This window comes from Dipteris shenzhenensis, chromosome 7 (assembly GCF_047967505.1).
Source record: "Dipteris shenzhenensis isolate YYH24624 ecotype China chromosome 7, Dip_SZ_1.0, whole genome shotgun sequence".
NCBI classification, from domain to species: Eukaryota; Viridiplantae; Streptophyta; class Polypodiopsida; order Gleicheniales; family Dipteridaceae; genus Dipteris; species Dipteris shenzhenensis.
Genome location: NC_141602.1, coordinates 46357179 through 46377312, shown reverse-complemented (window position 1 = coordinate 46377312; position 20134 = coordinate 46357179). Strand labels below are relative to the sequence as shown.

The 20134-nt window shown below is 42.2% G+C and overlaps 1 protein-coding gene across 2 annotated transcripts; it reads right to left on the bottom strand.

The window, feature by feature from the left end:
* Nucleotides 1–13073: 13073 nt before the first annotated feature.
* Nucleotides 13074–16527, bottom strand: LOC147900423 (uncharacterized). 2 transcript variants are annotated; one of them, XM_087376883.1, is made up of 3 exons: nucleotides 14148–16527; nucleotides 13608–14013; nucleotides 13074–13524 (listed from the first exon to the last, which is right to left on the bottom strand). In XM_087376883.1, exons 1-3 carry the CDS (start codon nucleotides 16510–16512, stop codon nucleotides 13494–13496), a joined length of 2802 nt encoding a protein of 933 aa, XP_087233009.1. In that variant the 5' UTR covers nucleotides 16513–16527; the 3' UTR covers nucleotides 13074–13493. The 2 variants fall into 2 exon arrangements, with proteins under 2 accessions (XP_087233009.1, XP_087233010.1); XM_087376884.1 differs by lacking the exon at nucleotides 13074–13524 and having other exon boundaries at nucleotides 13717–13993.
* Between the last annotated feature and the right edge of the window lie 3607 nt (nucleotides 16528–20134).

The following is a 20134-nucleotide window of genomic DNA, read 5'->3' as shown; positions in this document are numbered from 1 at the left end:
TCAGCATGTTTTGCTTCTTGTGAGGCAGTGTGGTTGAGGAGGATTTTAGGGGACATGGGTGCAGTACAGAACAAGCCTACGTAGTTATCATGTGACAATCAGAGTTGCATGGCGATGGCAAAGAACCCTGTGTTCCACGCTTACACAAAACACATTGAGATTCAATATCACTTTATACACAAGCTCATCATGGATGGAGAGGTCGACTTGGTATACTATTCAACTACAGAGAATGCTGAGGACATCTTCACGAAGGCTCTTGGAAGAGACTTGCTAGAGAGGCATCTTCATCGACTTGGCATTGGGCCGGAAAAGTAAGTTCACTTGCGGGTGGACATTGAGGGGGGGTGTTAGATATCAATGCTCCACTCTCATGTAACTACGCGGGAACCAGCTAACTCTACTTGTAAGCCCCCCATATGAGGAGAAGGCATTTGAGTAGCTCGGTTATTCGGTAGGTCCTGGTTTGGACCCAGATGGGGGCCATGTGTGGCCTGATGGCTGGACGGAGTTGGCACACTGCCAACTAGGCTACATGCAAGTGCGGGAAGGCATCCCATGACTGACTGCATTGAGGGTAGATGGAGCATTTCCCGAGGCAGCCCACTCTCTGGTTGCAAGGCCTGTTTGGAGCTCGAGATGATCCCGGATGGCTCTGGGCCAAACGGAGAGCCGTAGGTCAGTTTCTCTATTTTGCGCCACGATTCTATCGTGTGGTCGGTGGCCTATTTCGGGACCAACCCCCAGTCGGCCATTTTGGGCGGACTGGGTCGGTCACCCAATTGGGTCTAACTGACTACGACTGGTGGCTATATAAGAGCAAGCCCGTGAAGCCCATTTCATCACTAGCTATAGCAACCCTGATTCCTTAGCATCCAGCCTCCGTCCTCTACTATTTCCAGCATGCCATCGAAGCTTCTCTCATAGGAGTGCACAGTTGGGAGGCAGCACCATCTATTGTATCAGTTTTACAGTAATCAAATTTTTTATTTTCCATACTATCTGTTTTCTCTCTTGCGTACGAGATCCTGTTATCTGTTGAGCACAGACGTTGTATTGTTTTCTTATAGTTCTTAGTAATACTTGGCACATGTAATACATCAGCCAAATACTTTATTTGCCCATTTTGCATGTTCAAAGGAATGCTGCCAATGCGCTCAATTGAATGACAAGTATCATCTCCTGTCTCAACAAAGCTAGGCCTCTCAAGCTACTACAAATAAGCAAACCACTCTCCATGATAGCTCATGTGGTTTGATGCAATTCATTCCACATACCATACATCTTTAACCCTTTCCTTATGTGAAATGGCATTCAACATATGCTGCATTACAAACAGATTTTCTCTCTCTTCATTTTGTTTGCTAGATGATGCATAATTGCCCTGCTACAATCTGCCATTCTTTGCATCTTCTTGTTTCTTGTAATAAAACTTTTCAATGTGACCTAGTTTTCCACAATAATAATAGCCACTTTGATTTCAACTATTTCTATTGTTCTGCCATCCCATCTCAGCCTATATTGCTCCCCCTGCCTCTATAGTTACCTCTTCCTCAAAACTTCAGGACCTCTCACTAGAGTATTGTAGATTTTTTCAACTTTGCTAATGTCCACTACTACCAGCTCTTTTGGCACCACGGCCTCTCTATGATCTCCCTCTGCCGCGAGTAGAAGTCACTAACATGTTCTCACTGATTACTGCTTCCTCCACCTTGAACCAAGTCTTCAAAAATTATGAGAGATGTTTTTTCCTTCAAAGTTGGGGAGACTTTCTTGTACATAAACTGAAGTCACAAATGAAGTCCACTTCTCATCTTCATTTCAACCATTCAAGACTGCAGACACTAAGTCATCATCATCTTGTTCTACTCCAATAGATCCCAAGGCATTAGCAATCTCTTTTATTCTCAACACATAGTCATTCATAGACATATTTTTCTTCTTGACATTGTTGAGCTCATTCTTTAATTGTATCCTCTTAGACCTTTGTATTGCTATTGTACAGCCTTTCCAATGTGTCCCATGCATCTTGTGCATTCTCCAAGTATTGTATATGACTAATCATGCCATCTAATACATTTGTAGAAACTAAAGACATACATTTCTTACCCTTTTCATTCCAATCTTCCCAAGCCTTGAGTTGATTTGTAGAAACTTCTCCTTCTAGGATCCTGGGTTGTTTTTATATCTCCGCTTACATTACCCCAAAGACCTTTTTCAGTTAATAGTTGCACATGCTAAACTTCCATGGCCGATAGTTCGGATGAAGAGTAGAACTACAGTGATGGCTGTTGGATGGCCTCGCAGAATAAAGATAGGAGATTTCTGAAATGCGGGTTGCTTTTGGACAGCCAAGATCGAAGATGTCTGAAATGTAGGGATGCTTTTGGATAGGCAAGAGAAACAAAAAAGGACATTCAAATAGGCATTTTGACTATTGGCAATGGATGTTTTTTCTGAGTGTTTTCGGAATTAGATGCTTTGTAAGACATGTGTACTAAGTGAAGGGTGAGAATTAACTTAGCGCACCTAGTTCTCTGCCGAGGCTATGCCTAAAATGATTGTTGCGCATACACTATACACTATGTAGGCATCTAACTTCAGTTCCGGGGATGTGCATGTGTGGTTCGCGCAGTCCACCGTGAGTGCCATGTGTTATTGCATAACCATGCTAGTTAGCAGTTAGCCGCAAAGGTTGGCAGTTCAGATCTCCAAGCGGTTGAGTCTCCAACGGCCACTTCCCTAACCGTTAAATGGTTCTGTGCACACACTATTACTAGCATTCCGATGTTGTTTTGTACACAATTGTTGTGTGAGCTATTGCTCTGAAATGCAGTGATCTTTGGTGTTCTGTCTCTATTGCATTATTTGTATTCCGTTCTCATGGATGTTACGTGTGTCGTTTATCTTTGTTTCCCATAGCATCTGCATGTATTTATGATGCTACACATGGCTATGTGCGCTTTAATTAATTATTGCAGGTACCAAGATGAGTTGAAGACCCAAGAAATATGAAGCCCAGCAAGCGAACAGGAGTTGTTTGCGTAACCAGTGCTACAAAGACCCCTAAATTTTCCCTTTGAGGCATGTAGCTAGAATCTAGTTAGGATCTAGTTAGAATGATGACAAGTGGCTCTTGCCAAATAAATGATCTTGAGAGCTCCTTTGTAAAAGGATTCACGTATGGATTTTGTAAGTAGCTAAAACTCTGAACTTTTGTACTCATAATTTATATTTGATAATAAAGCTTTTGGGGGGGGTCCATCCCGACATGTTGCCCTGGGCCGTAGTGCTATGTGTGAGATAGAGTGAGAGAGAGTGTGTGATCTCTCAACAATAGTTTTGCTCAGCTATAGCAAGAAAAAGAATTCAGTAATGTTGATTTTACGAAGGTCTAATTGGAGTGAGGTTTCTTCTGTATTAAAGCTCAAGGCATGCTCTCTTTCTGAAAAGAGAATGGTCCACTGGGGATGCACGTATGCAAAAGGAAATTGCACAAAGTACACTCAAGGCATAAACTCACATTTCTCTTAAGCATCAATTGTTATGTGCCTCTTTTTTGGCTGCTACAAAAGCACTAGGAATGTATTTGATTCCTCTTTTCTGCACATAAGCATGCATTTATTTACTTTTGTAGATCTTTGATTTACTGATGCTTTTTGTTGTTTTTTGACAGGTCAAAAGTTTGCCTTGACAAGTGAAAATTGACAGGTGAAACCATCCTTTTTTTTGGGGGTAACTGGTTGCCAATGCAATTGAACTAGATTGGGGTCTGGTTAACTGGACCAATCTCGTCTGATTAGCTGTAATTGGTTGGTTAGCTTTAACCAAAGTTAACCAATTGTGGTCAAACTAGACTCGAGCAATTAGCCTAATTGGTCATGGTCTAGTTAGCCTACTTAGTGAAGCTAATGTTCCTCCCTCCTGGCAAAGTGCCAGCAGACTTCAATGCAATCCCCAACTCCTTGTGTAGACGGGGGGGGGGGGAATGCAATCATTGGAGAACAATTCGTATAGGGAATTTGACATTGCATGTCACAAACACTAGCACAATCCGAATGAGCTAATACAAGTATGTGCTCTAAGTGGAACATCTTTCCATTTGTGCCTTCCCACTATGCAAGACCGAATATGGCCGATTGTGATCAACGATGTAGTTATTCTGCTAATGCCTTTGTTCTCTTTGATGGAGTATCAGATATATTCCTTGCAAAAATTGACCATAACATCTTAATTGACCATAACATCTTTGAATTTGATTGGAAGGATGGTGAAAATCTTATGTAAGATTTCCTTTCCATTACATCTTGGAATATGCCCTATAATGAAGGATTGTAGAATGCTTGTTAGAGTCCTCTTGGTGTCTCTCCAAACTAGAATGCTCGTCACTGCACCCTCACCTCACTATGTATGATAAGAGATTGCATCAAATGCTTGGACGTGACCTAGATCCCCCTCCATCTATTGATATACCATCTCTTGATAGATGATTTATTGATAGATAATCTATTTATAGATCATCTCTTTGCTGAATGTTGATCCTAAGAATCTAACTACATGAGGTCCCTCCTAGCCTTGCATCTACTACTAGCACTTTAGGTCAATGTGACAACAAGATCCACGTCTCATAGACATCCTTAACTATGCCTGAAAGCCACACATATAATGAAAGACACAACATAAAAGCCTAGACAATTTAAATGTAAATGGGCAGGGAGAGAGAGAGAGAGAGAGAGAGAGAGAAGGGGGGGGGAGAGGGGGGAGATAAAGGAGAGGGAGAAAAACAAGGAATGGAGGAGGGAGAGGGTGTTGAAATAGTGAGCTGACCACATGATCGCCCACCTAGGGAGTGCCCTGCAACCATTAACATGATAGATTGGTGGGATGTAGCATGGTTGATGGTAGCCCTAAACCTGAAACCTCACTCCAATTAGAACATAAAATCAACATGCCAATTTTTTTTTCTTGCTAGTTGAGCAAAACTATTGCTGAGAAATCACACTCTCTCTCTCACTCTCTTTCTCACACAGCACTAGGGCCCAGGACAACATGTCGGGTTGGACCCCCTCGAAGGCTTTATTATCAAACAAAAATTATGAGTACAAAAGTTTAGCATCTCAATTGCTTACAAAAACCATACGTGAATCCTTTTACAAAGGATCTCTCAAGTTCATTTATTTGGCAATAGCCACTTGTCATCATTCTAAATAGATCTTAGCTAGATTCTAGTTACATGCCTCAAAGGGCAAATTCTGGGGTCTTCATAGCACTGGGTCATGCGAACAACTCCTGGTCGCTTACTGAGCTTCATATTGCTTGGGCCTTCAACCCCTCTTGGTACCTGCAACAATTAATTAAAGTGCACATAGCCATGGCACCCAACCATTAATCGTTAACACTTTTGCATGCAAATAAATTCTAGACTAATCTTAGTCTCTGTGGGCGTCCCCACCAAGCGAAACCTGTGCACATAAAATAACTAACTCTGCGGTTGACCAAAGCCAACCCTTATGGTTGTAATATTAAGGACTTTGACTAAGGGTCAAGGTGCCTTAATTAATGCCAAAACTCTCTGACCTGAGTTGATATAATCTAGGTTGACCGGAGTCAACTTGCTTTGGCTGAAGCCAAGTCTTGTTGACCAAAGTAAACTCTTTCTAACCATAGTCCGAGGTGCTTTGGTTAACCACAGTTAACCTTGTTGGCATAAGCCAAGTCTTCCTAATCATGGTTAAGTATACTCAACCAAGGTTAAGTATCTTTGACCAATAAAAGATAACTTTTTAAACATAATTAAATAACTGTAAGCCTCATTAATTATGATCAAATAAATGGTCAACTAGAACTTTGGCTTTGGGATATTTACAACTTGGTGACATCCCCTCGGCTTCTATTCAGTTGACCTCAACTGAAAAGCTTCCTTGTAAATATCCAAAAGCTATGGATGATCAGGCAACATGTCTTCATCCATCCACTTGGCATCCAATGCCGAATAGTTTTTGAATTTTACAAGGTACTTGTTAAATTCCTTGCCCTCGGGGCCTTTGTGTACAATATGATACACAATTTGTTCTAGCTGAAGGACCTCCTCCAGCTCTCATCCACTTCTGGTGGATCCTCCGTTACTAACTCTATAGGCCTCGGTCCCTAATATTTCTCTAGAAGACTCATATGAAAGCCATTGTGAATCCTCCAATGCTCTGGCAGTGCCAAACTGTATGCAACCTTATTAATCTCATCTGCTTTTCCCTTAAGCTTGTGGAGCCTAGATTTTTTGAACTTTAAAAGTACCCAATTCCCTAGCTTGAGATCTACATGTCTCATGTGTCTATTTGTAGCCTTCTTATGCTTTTCTCGAGACCTTTCTTTTGACATCCGGACCTGGCTAAAAGCTGTCTGGAGGTCTCTGACAAACTAATCAGCTGCTGCTGCAAAAAGCTGATCTTTAGTCCTTAGGATACATGGCAGAATCACCTTCCCATAGATGACCTTAAAGAGGGCTTTCCCTATGGAGTTGTGAACTGTATTGTTATATGCAAACTCCACCAGTGGTAGGTACTTTCCCAGTCTGAACTTTGGTCAGCTATGTAGCATTTCAATAAATCCAACAGAATTTGATACTTCGCTTTGACCATTTGTCTGGGGATGGAAAGAAGAAGAAAAATTCATATTTGTCCCCATATTATCAAAAAGGGCTCTCCAGGATAGATTGGTCATTCTGGGATCTCGGTCACTGACAATGGAGCTAGGCATACCATGGTGCTTAAAGATATGTGCCATGAAAAGCTTGGCCATATGATCTGCCTTTATAGTTTTGCATAGCGGAATGAAATGAGCTTACTTGCTCAATTTTCAATGATAGTCCAAATTCTATCATTCCCTGACTTTGATCTTGGAAAATAAAAAATGAAATCCATTGATTTACTTTCCCATGGTGCCTGGGGCACGGGAAAACCTTTTATGTTGGTCTACTAGGGTTACAAAGAAATGATGGGGAGTAGTTGCATACAACTCGATATCTAACAAGTCACACTATACGTCAATCCGAACCGCATCCTCTTCCCTAGGTAAACAAAAGGGCACCTTCTTGTCCTTTGAAACCTAGCCGATTTGTATAGCATAAGTAGGCCAGGTGTCTTCCGCCTGTCATATTTGACCTTCTGATAGGTGTGGCATTCTTTAACAAACTGATGTATATCTTTTCGCATCGCTGGCCAATAGAAATACCTCACTAATGCTTGAGATGTAGCTGCAATTCCTCTATGCCCAGCATATGGAGGTGCATGGCATTCCTCCAAAATATTCGTCCTCGTCTCTTGGGTGATGCATAAGTAGTCATCTTTCATTAGATACCCATCTTTCAAGGAATAGTTATTGGTGGACTGCCCCTCTTACACTTGCTACAAAATCTCACCAAAATCTGCATCATTGGCATATTGCTCTCTCATGTCTTCCAAATCCTAACAATAACCAATAGTTACATTGTTTGCCTCGGGTGGTATTCAAGACAAAGTGTTTGCCACTTTGTTCTAGGCTCCCAGAGTATGGACAATCTAAAAATGATACATTGACAGCATATTTTCCCATTTCATGGTGATTTCATGTGCTTCTCGCAGAGCTTAGTCTGAGTCAAGAAATATCTCAAACTTTGGTGATCAGTCTTTATTGTAAAGTCTGCACCCAAAAGATAATGCTTCCATGTATGGAGAGCATGAATCATAGGCAACAACTCTTTCTCGTACATTCCCAAATATCTCTCGGCATCCCGAAGTCTCCGGGTCTCATATGCCACTACATGACCATTCTGGTGCAATGCAACACACTCCCCACAGGCATCACAATCCACATCAAAAGGCTCATACAAATTAGAAACTATCAAAATTGGCTGTGTGGCCAGCTTCTCTTTGAGTGTAGTGAATGCTTTCTTCTGTAGAGTAGCTTTCTTCTGTAGAGTACCCCATCTAAAAGCTGCATTTTTCTTGGTTAAATCATGAAGTGGAGTTGCTATATCCACAAAATGCCTGATGAATCTTCTGTAGTATGAACACAGGCCGAGGAAACTACGAACTTCATGCACAAGTTTCAGCTCTGGCCATTCCAGGATGGCTTGGATCTTTGCCGAATCCATCCGTATCCCATCTTTGGATATTATATGCCCCAAATAGTGGATCTCTTCCAGAAAGAATTCACTTTTCTTGTTTTTTGCATAGAGCTGGTGATTTCGCAACTCTTGGAAAACGCTAGCAAGATGTTCATTATGCTCTTCTTTGTAATTAGAGAAGAGAATAATGTCATCGAAGAAAGTGCCTGTGAACTGTCTATAAGGACGGAAGATACGATTCATCATTCTATTGAAGGTAGCCAAGGCAACGTTAGCCCCAAAGGCATCACCAGATACTCATAGAGCCCAAAAGTAGTGCGAAGCGCTGCAATCTACATTGGATTATTCCAGAGGGTTTCAGCATGAGGGTTGCTAAGGCAACTTCATTGACGAGTTGGCATTGGACCGAGATGTGTCGGTGAGAGGGGGTGTTGGAAAGATCACCTCCCCATCTGTAAGCCTCCAAATGACGAGAGCATGGGGGAGGGAGACCTAGGGAATCTGCCCATAGAAAAGAGAGAAGTGGTTGCCACATGGACAGCAGCAAGGCTGCCATGTGGGCAGCACATCAAGAGATCCACCCGGAGCTTCAGAGGTTGCATCAAAGGAGCTGATGTGTAGGAGAGATGGTGGAGCATATTGCCTTGGATCTAGCCTGGCAAGAGGCGACTAAAGAGCGGCACACGAGTGGAGCTGGAAAGAGAGCGCTGGCAGGGCCAGTGAAGGAGCTCTTTTTATAAGGGCTGGTTGGGCTAAAGCAACCAATCGGTTTGGCCAACCAACCTGGTCGGCCCACAGTCCAAGGGGTTGGCCTGCATAGGGGCTGGGCCCCTACGTGGAATTGAGGGCACATGGCCCTAGTTTTAAAGGCCCCAAGGAGGCGGTTCAGCCCCCTGATGGGTCGGTTGATTTGGGGCAGGATTGCCACTATAAAAGGAGGGACTATTGGCTCATATTTTGCACCCAGCAGATCAGCAAACAGAGGAGCAGCAAGAGCCTCATCTCAGGTCCTACATCTAGGAGGCAAAGGAGGGCCAGAGTTGTTGCAGACTGAGCTCATTTGGCGCTGAACCCTAGGCTGTCTACTAGGGCAACAAGGTGCTGAGATCTTTGGACAGAGAGTCTACATACGCTCAAGGTGGCTCAGAGATCTAGAGGTACCAGCAAATAGTAGGGGAACCTTTGGTAAGATCAGAGGACCACATCCTGGTGGGACTCTAGAGCTAGCTTATGTATAGTGTCCATAGCTTTGGATGGAAATATATTCTTTTGGTTCAGAGTCTTTTGGTGGATTCTATATCTAGCTTGGTTCACTGTCTATTTGCTAGTCTGCACAACACATCTATGTGCAGCACATTAAGTAAAGGAGTTTGTGATTCCACCAACACCACAAACTGTGTGAGCTCCTGGGCTATTCTGTCAGTCTTCCGTGCGTACCCTCTGTTAGTCGATTTCTAACAGTCTGACTATATCATAGATTATGAAAGATGACCTCTTGCTGGTCACCCTTGTCTGCTGTGCTTGCGCCGATCTCTCTACCTTGCTGCTTGTGTTTATCTGCTGCTTGGTGCACTGCTGTTGGTCATTGCATTGCTGGTAACTTCTCTCTCTCCCTTTCTCATTGCTGCTTGTTCTTGTCTACTGCTACTTGTTGCTCTCTGCACTACTGCTTGCATGTGCTACTTAAGGCAGCTTACACAGCCAAATGACAAGTCCCTCCCCTTGATCAAAATTACTCATACCTACCCATACCTCTACGTCAACCCTCCCCCTCCACCCTTAGCCTCTCCTTCAAGGCCCACTCCCATCACATTGCCTCTCTTCATAAATAAAGATCCCTTCTCAGCCCTCTACCAAAAAGAAATACCCTCCAGAGGGTGAAATATGCACCCAAATGAAGGGGCCTTGTTGATAGCCACTCCTGCTAGCACAAGAAGATAGTTCTTGTCAAAAATGAAATCTAACATTGGGCTTTCTGTATCCATTCAAGGTCAGGGTTCTTTATCCTCCTTCAGGACTTGATTTGCCTTGACAGTCCTACTATCCTTCTACCAATACTCTTGTGTGGTGTGATCTGCTTTCTTCATGTATTGTCACCGAATTCATTGTATGGCCTGGCTGAGTATACTTATGGCACCATGTCCACTTTGGTAGAGAGCTTTGCCTAGCCAATCTACCGACCTTGGGGACTTCTTGCTCACCTTCACGCCAGCCTATCAACAGCCCCTTATGCCCATCTCTACTGGGCTACAAAGGCTCCTAACCTTCACACTCAATGCCATAACTTTAGTTTTTGTCAACCACATCTCCCTTTTCAAGCTTTGATCCATTATATTTTGTTTTTCTGCAATTCTTAATAACTCTGAATGGGCTAGGTAATCTAGCCTCCTACCACCTCCAGTGATGTTTAATCCTCAGATGCTTGATGGTTGAATTTCTCAATAGACCAGCATGAAAAAGTCCCATTATTTAGGAATAGTGACACATGTAGGGCATTGCAAATTATTGAAGGATACTCCCTTCAAACTTACTCTCTTAACTCCTTATGATGGAAGGTGCCATTGATTTCAATATGCTCTACCCCCATCAAAATTCCTACCTTCTGTTGCAAAAGTTTGACATTAAGTGTAGAATGCCATACATAAAAAACAAGTTAATGATCCTAAGAAAGAACAAAGTTACATATTACCTAATGGCTTTTGTGTTGTAGTAGAAGTTGTCATATTGCTAGTATCTATATGATAAAATAATACAATTAAAGTTGAGCAAGAGTAATCAAGAGGCAAATCAAAAGATGATGAAAACTGTAAGCTTAGTAAGTGAACATCACCTGCAGCATGAGACGGATTCAAAAACCAATTAGATCCTTGTAATTCTTATCCACAATTGTTGCTTTGCTTGGATGACCAACGCTCCTAACTTGATGACTAGAATTCATGTCATTGGCCTTCTTAACATGCAACTTTGATTTCGTATGCTCAATCATGCAACCCTATCTTTGGAACAATATCCACTTATTTTTCAACAAGCACCTTATGTAGGTCTTGGACAAAGCAGTGTAAGCTCTCATAGTTTTAGCAACTAGATGAAGTGACACATTGTTCTCACTTTCGAAGGTAGTGGCATGTAGCATCACTTCATATATTTGATTTTTGCTCTTAACCACAACGTCATCTAATGAAGACTTAGCATCGTGACTCCCTTGTCCATGGCTCATGTGTCCATATGGCCTAGCCGTCATGTGAGACAATGTGTTGATGTGTCAGTGTGTCATTGTATAAAATGTCATGACCCTCTTGTCCATAGATCACACTCCTCACAGAATCTAAAAACAATGCTTTACCATCTTTTATCTTTGGACATGAGTTCAAACCTATCACAATGAGCTTTATCTCTTAGCTTTTCCTTAGCCATATAAATTTCTTTAAGCCATAGATGGTGTGGTAAGGTGATTCAAAAGATGATTCTTGAAAACATTCTCAATGACACTCGAAGTCATCCACCATTGCAGTGACAAGTAGCAGTTGAGCAGTAGACTATCCAGTTGGCCAAAAGGAGTGCACTCTAGTCCTATAAAAGGTCCCCGTAGGGGGCATAAGTAATTTAATCTAGCCCTCTATAGGCTGCCAAAACAGGTCCTCAGGAGTGCACACAAGGGTACTAGAGGGAGCAGTGAAGGGAAAAAGCAAGCTGCAGAGAATCCATCCATTAAACCAGCCTTAGATGTGCTTCTAGGCACAAGAAAACAGGGCACTCCAGTCCTATAAAATGCCCCCATTGGGGGGCATAATCTAGTCCTCTGCAAGCTACCAAAATAGGTCTTAGGAGGGCGCACAAGGGCACTAGAGAGAGTAGCGAAGGGCATGTGTAAGGTGCAGAGAATCCATCCACTGGACCAGCCCTTAGATGCAGAGAATCCATCCATTGGACCATCCATCTATAACCGTGATACCTCCCTCGAACCTCAATGCTCGTGAAATGCCCCAGGGGAGAAGTGATCCATCCATTGGACCAGCCCTTAGATGCAGAGAATCCATCTGTAAGGTGCAGAGAATCCATCCATTGGACCATCCATCTGTAAGAGCATCTGTAACGTGCAGAGAATCCATCCATTGGACCTATCCTCATATGGAAGCTCGTAGATGGGGAGCTGACATCTAATCCCAACATCACATGCTACATATGAAGAAGTAAATCATAGGCTTCCTTCAAAATTACGCATATAGCCTTATGCTAACCCGAAGCCCTTAGAGTTTATTTAAAGAAAGCGGGTGTGTATAAGAGCTTGAGAAAAAATGGAGACATAAGGGAAGGGAGCCATAGTAAATTGCTGAAAATATCTGTATAAGCTACGATGGGCATGTTTTATTATGCTCACAAGGATCATGTACAAGGGGTTTTCTTGAGGTTTATGCATGCAGGTGACATCCTCCCCTTTCTTCAGAGTGAATCTCCTGAGAAGCAATTGGAGACAGAATCCCCATGCCCAAGTCATGTCACTTATCCAAATTCTCGAAGCTTCAATATTCCCATTGTAGACCGATTGGTCCACTAGTCAATCTCTCCAAAAATGATTTTTGACAGTTGATCTCTAAGTTTTCTCTCTTGCTCGATGCATCTAGCTACAAACTAATCAAATGAATAGTAATATGATAACACCCAAAGTCTTAGATAAATATGCAATGTCTATTGGTTTGTGGACAATTATAGAAGCATTTGACCAAGGTGAGGTGAAAATCTCTTCCAATAATTGTCTAATTTATTGAGTGTATAAGAATGGCCTCATCCACATGATATACCCACATGTGTTGGCCGCTCACCAAATCGTAATGGTTCTTGAAAGTACAAGAAAGCACGAGCATCCATGAGGTATCGATTACCCACGTATTGGCCACTCACCATAATGTAGCAACATTGCTAACTATGAGTATAGTCTCAATCTTGTGACCATTGTGTTATCCAAAGTCCCCTATTTTCCACATGGACTATTGGCAGTCATTGTTGACACTTAGATGTAGACATTTACTTCATCGTTTTATCATCCTATGACAAGCTTGTGGTTAATAATAGAACTGACTTGGCCCACACCATTCAAGATCTTTCACATGAGCGGGCAACAAATTGCATGTTATTTACATAAGAGTCAGCAAGTACTTACAACCTTTTTCCAAGATCATGCTTCTTAGGTAACTATCAGATACTCATGCAAATAAATACACTCGCTTGACTTGCAGTCTACTGGTAATGGTACCGAGCTTATGTATTCTTCATGTCTAAATTCTCACTACATACATTATGCATATGATGTTGGGCCCTTATTCTTAATGTATGTAGGTGCCATCAACGCCTTAGTTACTGCCTCAATAGGCACAACTGACTCCTTTGCATCTAGCTAGGTTGAGAATGAATGTTCTTGTACATTCCTGCAGTCAGACATCACATCGATTAATGATCAGATATGCAAAAGACTTGGGGATAAACACATTTTGAAATCAAACAACAATACCTTTGATGCTGGTCTGAACTTATTGCCCTCGTGCTGCCAGCGGTAGCAAGGCTTTCTAATGCAGGATAGTTGAGAATAGCATTGCCAATTCCCGTTTCTATTTTAAGTAGCTCTGTGAGAACTTGTTTCATTGTAGGACGGCTGCTTGGATTCTCCTTGGTACAAGCCAAAGCCAGGCCCATGAGTCTGATGATATGGACAGGATTATTGATTCCAAATCCTTGAAGAGCTTCATCCAAGACTTCGATTGCTTTGTCCGGGAAATATGAACGCACCCATTGAGATAAAGTCATCCCCATGCCAAAATTTTCGTCTGTGGGCCTTCTTGTAGTCAACATCTCCAACAATACAACACCATAACTGAAAACATCCACCTTCACAGAAACCTGGGTAGAGTATGCATACTCTGTAAATGAAACAAAGAATGCACATACAATGTCCTGTGAGATAGAAACATAGGATTATTTTGCATGTTGAAATTATGTTAAATCCCGATCTTGCGGGGCTTTGGAAGAGTAGATCTGAATGCAAGAGCTTTACCTGGTGCTAGATAGCCGATGGAACCTTTGAAGGTGGAAGATAGCTGGAGAGAGGTTCCACCACTGGAAAGATCGGTGAATAGCCTCGCAGTGCCAAAGTCTGTGAGGCGTGCTTCAAAGTCGGAATCAAAGAGGATGTTGCTGGGCTTCAAATCGCCGTGCACCACAGGCAGACCGTAGTCATAGTGCAGATAAACCAAGACCTGAGCAATAGCAATTGCTGCCTTCAAACGTGTTTCCCAGCTCAATCGGCAGGTTCCAGCTTCATACAAGTGTCGCTCCAAACTCCCATTGCTCACAAATTCCAATACCAAGGCCTTCACCTCCAAAGTAGAGACGTAACCCAAGATTTTGACCAGATTTCTGTGCCGTAGTCTTCCAAGTATCCGCAGCTCCCTTACGAATATATCGTAAGATCGTGCGTCTTTGAGTTTTTTCACAGCAATGACCCTGTTATCTGGCAACACGCCCTTGTAAACAACGCTGAATCCGCCCGCACCAAGGATATTTTTTTGATCGTAGGCTTCTGTGGCTGTCCACATATCTTGAGCTGTAAACCTTTCTTGCCTTCGGCGCAAGGTTGGACATAGCACATTAGAGGATCTTGAACTGTGACGATGGATGAAGTACCAAAGTAATCCCCCCAACAATAGCAACGCTGAAGCAGTAGCTGTAACAATGATAACGAGCTTGTGGTGGCCTGCAATGGCTACCTCGCAGACTTTATGAAGGATCGGCCCACAAAGGCCCGGGTTGCCCAAAAATGATGTAGCATTGAGATGCATAAACAGGCCAACATTTGGAATTTCACCTGTGAAGGCATTCAATGAGACATTGAGATATGTGAGGGCAGGCATGCGTCCAAGGAAAGAAGGCAAGCTGCCCGTGAGGTTGTTCAAGGATACGTCAAGCTGTGCGAGGGAATTTAAAGCAGCGAGTTGTGGCGGTAGAGATCCAGATAGCATATTTCCAGAAAGATTCAACAGCTTTAGACTCTTGAGACTGCCGATGGTCCGTGGTATTTCTCCTGTCAAAGTATTGCTGGAAAGGTCGAGGAAAGAGAGCTCCAGGCAACCGCCCATGCTTGCTGGGATTGGACCGGATAACAAGTTGTGAGACAAATCGATAGCTCCCACCAAGAACAATCCGCCTAATCCTGAAGGTATGGATCCGGATAAAGCATTCCGAGATAAGTTGAGCGCCAATCCCAAAGAGCCGAATACTGAGAAGCTTGAGGGGATACTTCCTGTGAGGGAGTTGGAAGAGAGATCCAAATCTATGAGTCTGAAGCACCAGCTCAGAGTTTCGGGAATGAGACCCGTGAGCATATTGTGTTGCAGATATAAGTTTCTTAATTCTTGAAGCTGGCCGATGGGATTGGGAACGGCTGCACTCAACCTGTTGTAAGAAAAGTCGAGGAAGAATAGCTGACTGCAATTGGAGATCTCCGGCGGTATAGTCCCGGAGAGGTTATTCTCCTCCAAAAGTATGCGTCGAAGAGATCCTAGTTTGCCGAGCTCGGAGGGAATTGCACCACTTAGCTCATTTGAATCAAGGTCGAGATCAGCGAGGGAGGTGCAGTTGCCAAGGCTGGAGGGAATGCCACCCGTGAGGTTGTTACCATTCAAATAGCAGATTGCAAGGCGATGGAGCATCCCGAATTCCGACGGTATCGATCCCATCACCTCGTTTGAAGAAAAGTCTAGCGCTGTGAGAGCGCTGCAATTCCCAAGGCTCGGGGGGATGAGGCCCGTGAGCTGGTTTCCCGAGAGCTGCAGAGTCTGAAGGTTGGTAAACTCCGATGGGATTACCCCGGTTAGTTGGTTGCTACTAAGCTCAAGATTTGTGAGGGTGGTGCAGTTGCCTAAGCTGGAGGGGATGAGGCCCGTGAGCTGATTTCCCCAAAGATATAGAGTCTGAAGGTTGGTGAGCATTCCAAACTCCGATGGGATTACCCCGGTTAGTTGGTTGCTACTAAGCTCAAGAATTGTGAGGGTGGTGCAGTTGCCTAAGCTGGAGGGGATGAGGCCCGTGAGCTGGTTTCCTCGAAGAAGCAGAGTCTGAAGGTTGGTGAGCATTCCAAACTCTGATGGGATTACCCCGGTTAGTTGGTTGCTATCAAGGTCAAGAATTGTGAGGGTGGTGGAGTTGCCTAAGCTGGAGGGGATGAGGCTCGTGAGCTGGTTTCCCCAAAGATACAGAGTCTGAAGGTTGGTGAGCATTCCAATTTCCGTTGGGATCACCCCAGTTAGTTGGTTGCTACTAAGCTCAAGATCTGTGAGGGTGGTGCAGTTGCCTAAGCTGGAGGGGATGAGGCCCATGAGCTGGTTTCCCCAGAGAAGCTGACTCTGAAGGTTGGTGAGCATTCCAAACTCCGATGGGATTACCCCGGTTAGTTGGTTGCTACTAAGCGCAAGATTTGTGAGGGTGGTGCAATTGCCTAAGCTAGAGGGGATGAGGCCCGTGAGCTGATTTCCCCAAAGATACAGAGTCTGAAGGTTGGTGAGCATTCCAAACTCCGATGGGATTACCCCGGTTAGTTGGTTGCTAGCAAGGTCGAGAACAACGAGGTTCGTGCAGTTGGATAAGCTTTTGGGAATGGAACCGGTAAGGTTGTTATGAGCTATGGCCAAAATCCGAAGATTCGCAAGTATCCCAAATTCAGATGGGATGTGACCGGTGAAGTTGTTTGTATGGATTCGAACATCCGTGAGGGCGGTGCAATTGCCAAGAGTGGTGGGAATGCCACCCACAAGATGATTGTTGCGGAGATACAAAATGTGGAGATTTTGTAAGAATCCAAATTCATGAGGAACAGATCCAGAAAGACGATTTTGAGACAAATCCAAAGAGGAGAGATGTGAGAGTCCACCTAAAGCTGGTGTGATCCAACCTTCCAAATTGCTAGATGTCAAGTTTAGCTCACTCACCTGGGCTACTTGCATAGAACTGTAGTGTGGCTTAGGCTCAACCATACACTTGACTCCCTTCCAATTGCAAAACACAGATTTGTTGCCAACATTCCAACCTCCTAACACCCCCAAAGGATCATGGGTGATGCCCCTCTTGAATGCCAGCAAAAGCTCCACATCTTCATCATTTCCCGTACTTGCTGAGCTGCACCCCGCAAATTTTGCCATGAGGATGCTCAATATGATGGCAATTTTGAGAAGGTGAAGCCAAACCATTTTGATGTGTTGTCCACAAGAATTCCCACAAGGATTGTTTCCACACCAAAGCTGGAGTGAATCCAACAAGACAAACAAGATATGAATATCTCCTAATGTGCCACAATCCTTATATCTCTCAATATGCCTTAGGGAGCACACCATCTACTCATATATATAAGTGTTCACAATAGAAAATAATTTCTTATGATATTTATGTATGGAATTTTGAAAACACATAAGCCTAGGCTTAACAATAATTTCAAGGCTACTACCTTCAAAAAAGGATGTCATTTCATCATGGCCTTAAAATCAAGATATTTGTGAACTTTTCAAACCTGAAGGTATCCTCTCTTAGATTTTAAATATGGCCCTCCGTTTCTATTTTTAAAAACCATTTGCACCATTGAGAAAGTGTAAGATCGAAAAATCAAGAGTATATCATATATCTAGTTCGGGCAACATTAATCTCACATGATGACAACTTAAAATACAAATGATAAGAGGTCACGACTTGACATAATCTTTGACTACTTTCATGAGAGAGCATGACTTGACTTAATGTTTCAATGCTATCATGATAGAGCATGACTTGATGTGATCTCTGAGTGCTATCATTATGGGAGACTTTAACATCTCCCATCATAATAGAGTAATTGACTTAATGCTTAGTGCTATCATGATAGAGCATGACTTGATATGATCTTTGAGTGCTATCATTATGGGAGACTTTAACATCTCCCATCATAATAGAGCATGACTTGGCATGACTTAGTGCTATCATGATAGAGCATGACTTGATATGATCTTTGAGTGCTATCATTATGGGAGACTTTAACATCTCCCATCATAATAGAGCATGACTTGGCATGACTTAATCTTTAATGCTATAGGTACGCGCTTTCAACCAAAGAGTAAAAGTACCATTTCTTTTTCGTAAACAAGTACCTATAGATAAGCATTTTGTTGTGCTAGCCATGGCAAATCATGGACCCATACCTTGTAGATTAAATTGATTGAATAGAAAGGTCCCATTACTTTGAAATTTATTGAGCCTATCTTGACTTTATCCTACAAGTTCTTTTAATATCTCTTCCTGTTCCAAAATACACCGCCTTGCTTTCTCTACATCCCTTTCGCTATGGATTGGAGACCATAGACTCATATCTAGTTTTTCTATTGTACTATCTTGACTTTATCCTACAAGCACTTTTAATATCTCTTCCTGTTCCAAAATAGAATTGACTTAATCTTTGAGTGCCATATGTTGTCACGCAATTTCAACCAAAGAATAAAAGTACCATTGCTTTTTTGTAAACATGAGTACCTATAGATCAGCATTTTGTTGTGCTTGCCAAGGCAAATCATGGATTCATACCTAGACTTTCTTTTGCACATTCAATTGATTGAATATAGAGGTCCCATTCATTTTGACATTTATTGGAGCCTATCTTGACGTTTATACCAAAAGTTTTTTTAATATCTCTTTCCTATTCCAAAAGACACTCGCCTTGCTTTCTTTACATCCCTTTCACCATGGATGGGAAACATTAGACTCTTTCTATTGTTCATTTATGAATAGTAGAGCATGACTTGACTTGACTCAATCTTTGAGTGTTAAAAGTCTTCACACTCTTTCAACGAAAGAATAAAACTTCCATTACTTTTTTGTAAGAAAGGTACCTATAAATAATCCTTTTGTTGTGCTAGCGATTGCAAATCATGGACTCATACCTAGACTTACTTTTGTACATTCAATGTATTGAATAGAAAGATCCCTTTAATTTTAATTTTATTGGTCCCTATCTTGACCTTTATCCTACAAGTTTTTTTGGTATCTCTTTCTTATTCCAAAAAACACGGCCTTGGTGTTTTTACATCTCTTTTAACATAGTAGATACCATAGACTCATATCTAGACTTTCTATTGTACATTGTCTTCATTTATGAATACAAAGGTCCCAACATTTCAAATTTTATTGGATCTAACCTCGGTCTTTCTTGGACAAGGTTTGAATATCAACTAGGTGTGCCACCATCTACTCCTACTCTCAACGTGTCTTTGACGGCACACCATCTACTCATATATAAGTGTTCACACAAAAAATATTTATGTATTGAAAATTAAAAAGCACATAAGCCTAGCCTCAACAATAATTTCAAGGCTACTATTCACTCTCACCTTTAAAAAGAATGTAATTTCATCTTAACCTTAAAATCAAGAGATTTCGTAAATTTTCAAAACTTGAAAATAAAGAGTCTCTTAGATTTTAAACGGGGTTTTCAAACTTCAATCCATATGAAATACATTGATGGATGGTCTTTTCTAGCATTAGTATCCATCTAAAGGAGAGTACCTTTTAAATGTTACCTAGAATATTATGCGAGACAACATTTCTAAAAGGCTAGTGTGTAAACCCATGGCTTTACCACATAGAAATGATCTACTCCACTTAGCCATGTTTACACATCAATGTATCCCAAGCATGTTGCTTATAGATATCACTCATGTGGCAATTACACTACATCATTTCACAAACACAATAAAGCATAAAGATTTACTTCTAGGCTTGATGCTCTTCTTACATGTAAAATGTCTCAATGTTCTACATTCAACTTTAAGTCCTCTTGCTGTTGCTTGCTTTATGGAGCCTTTCTACAACCATCTATTGAATGGCTTGCTCCATCTAATGTGGTTGTAATTAAGAATCAATTTATGGCACTAGTCACATTAGTGTTGATAAACCTTACTCCTCATTGCAAGGTTATTTGCAATTGTTACTTTTCTTTTGAGTCTCAAGTTTTGTCCTAAGATTGACCTT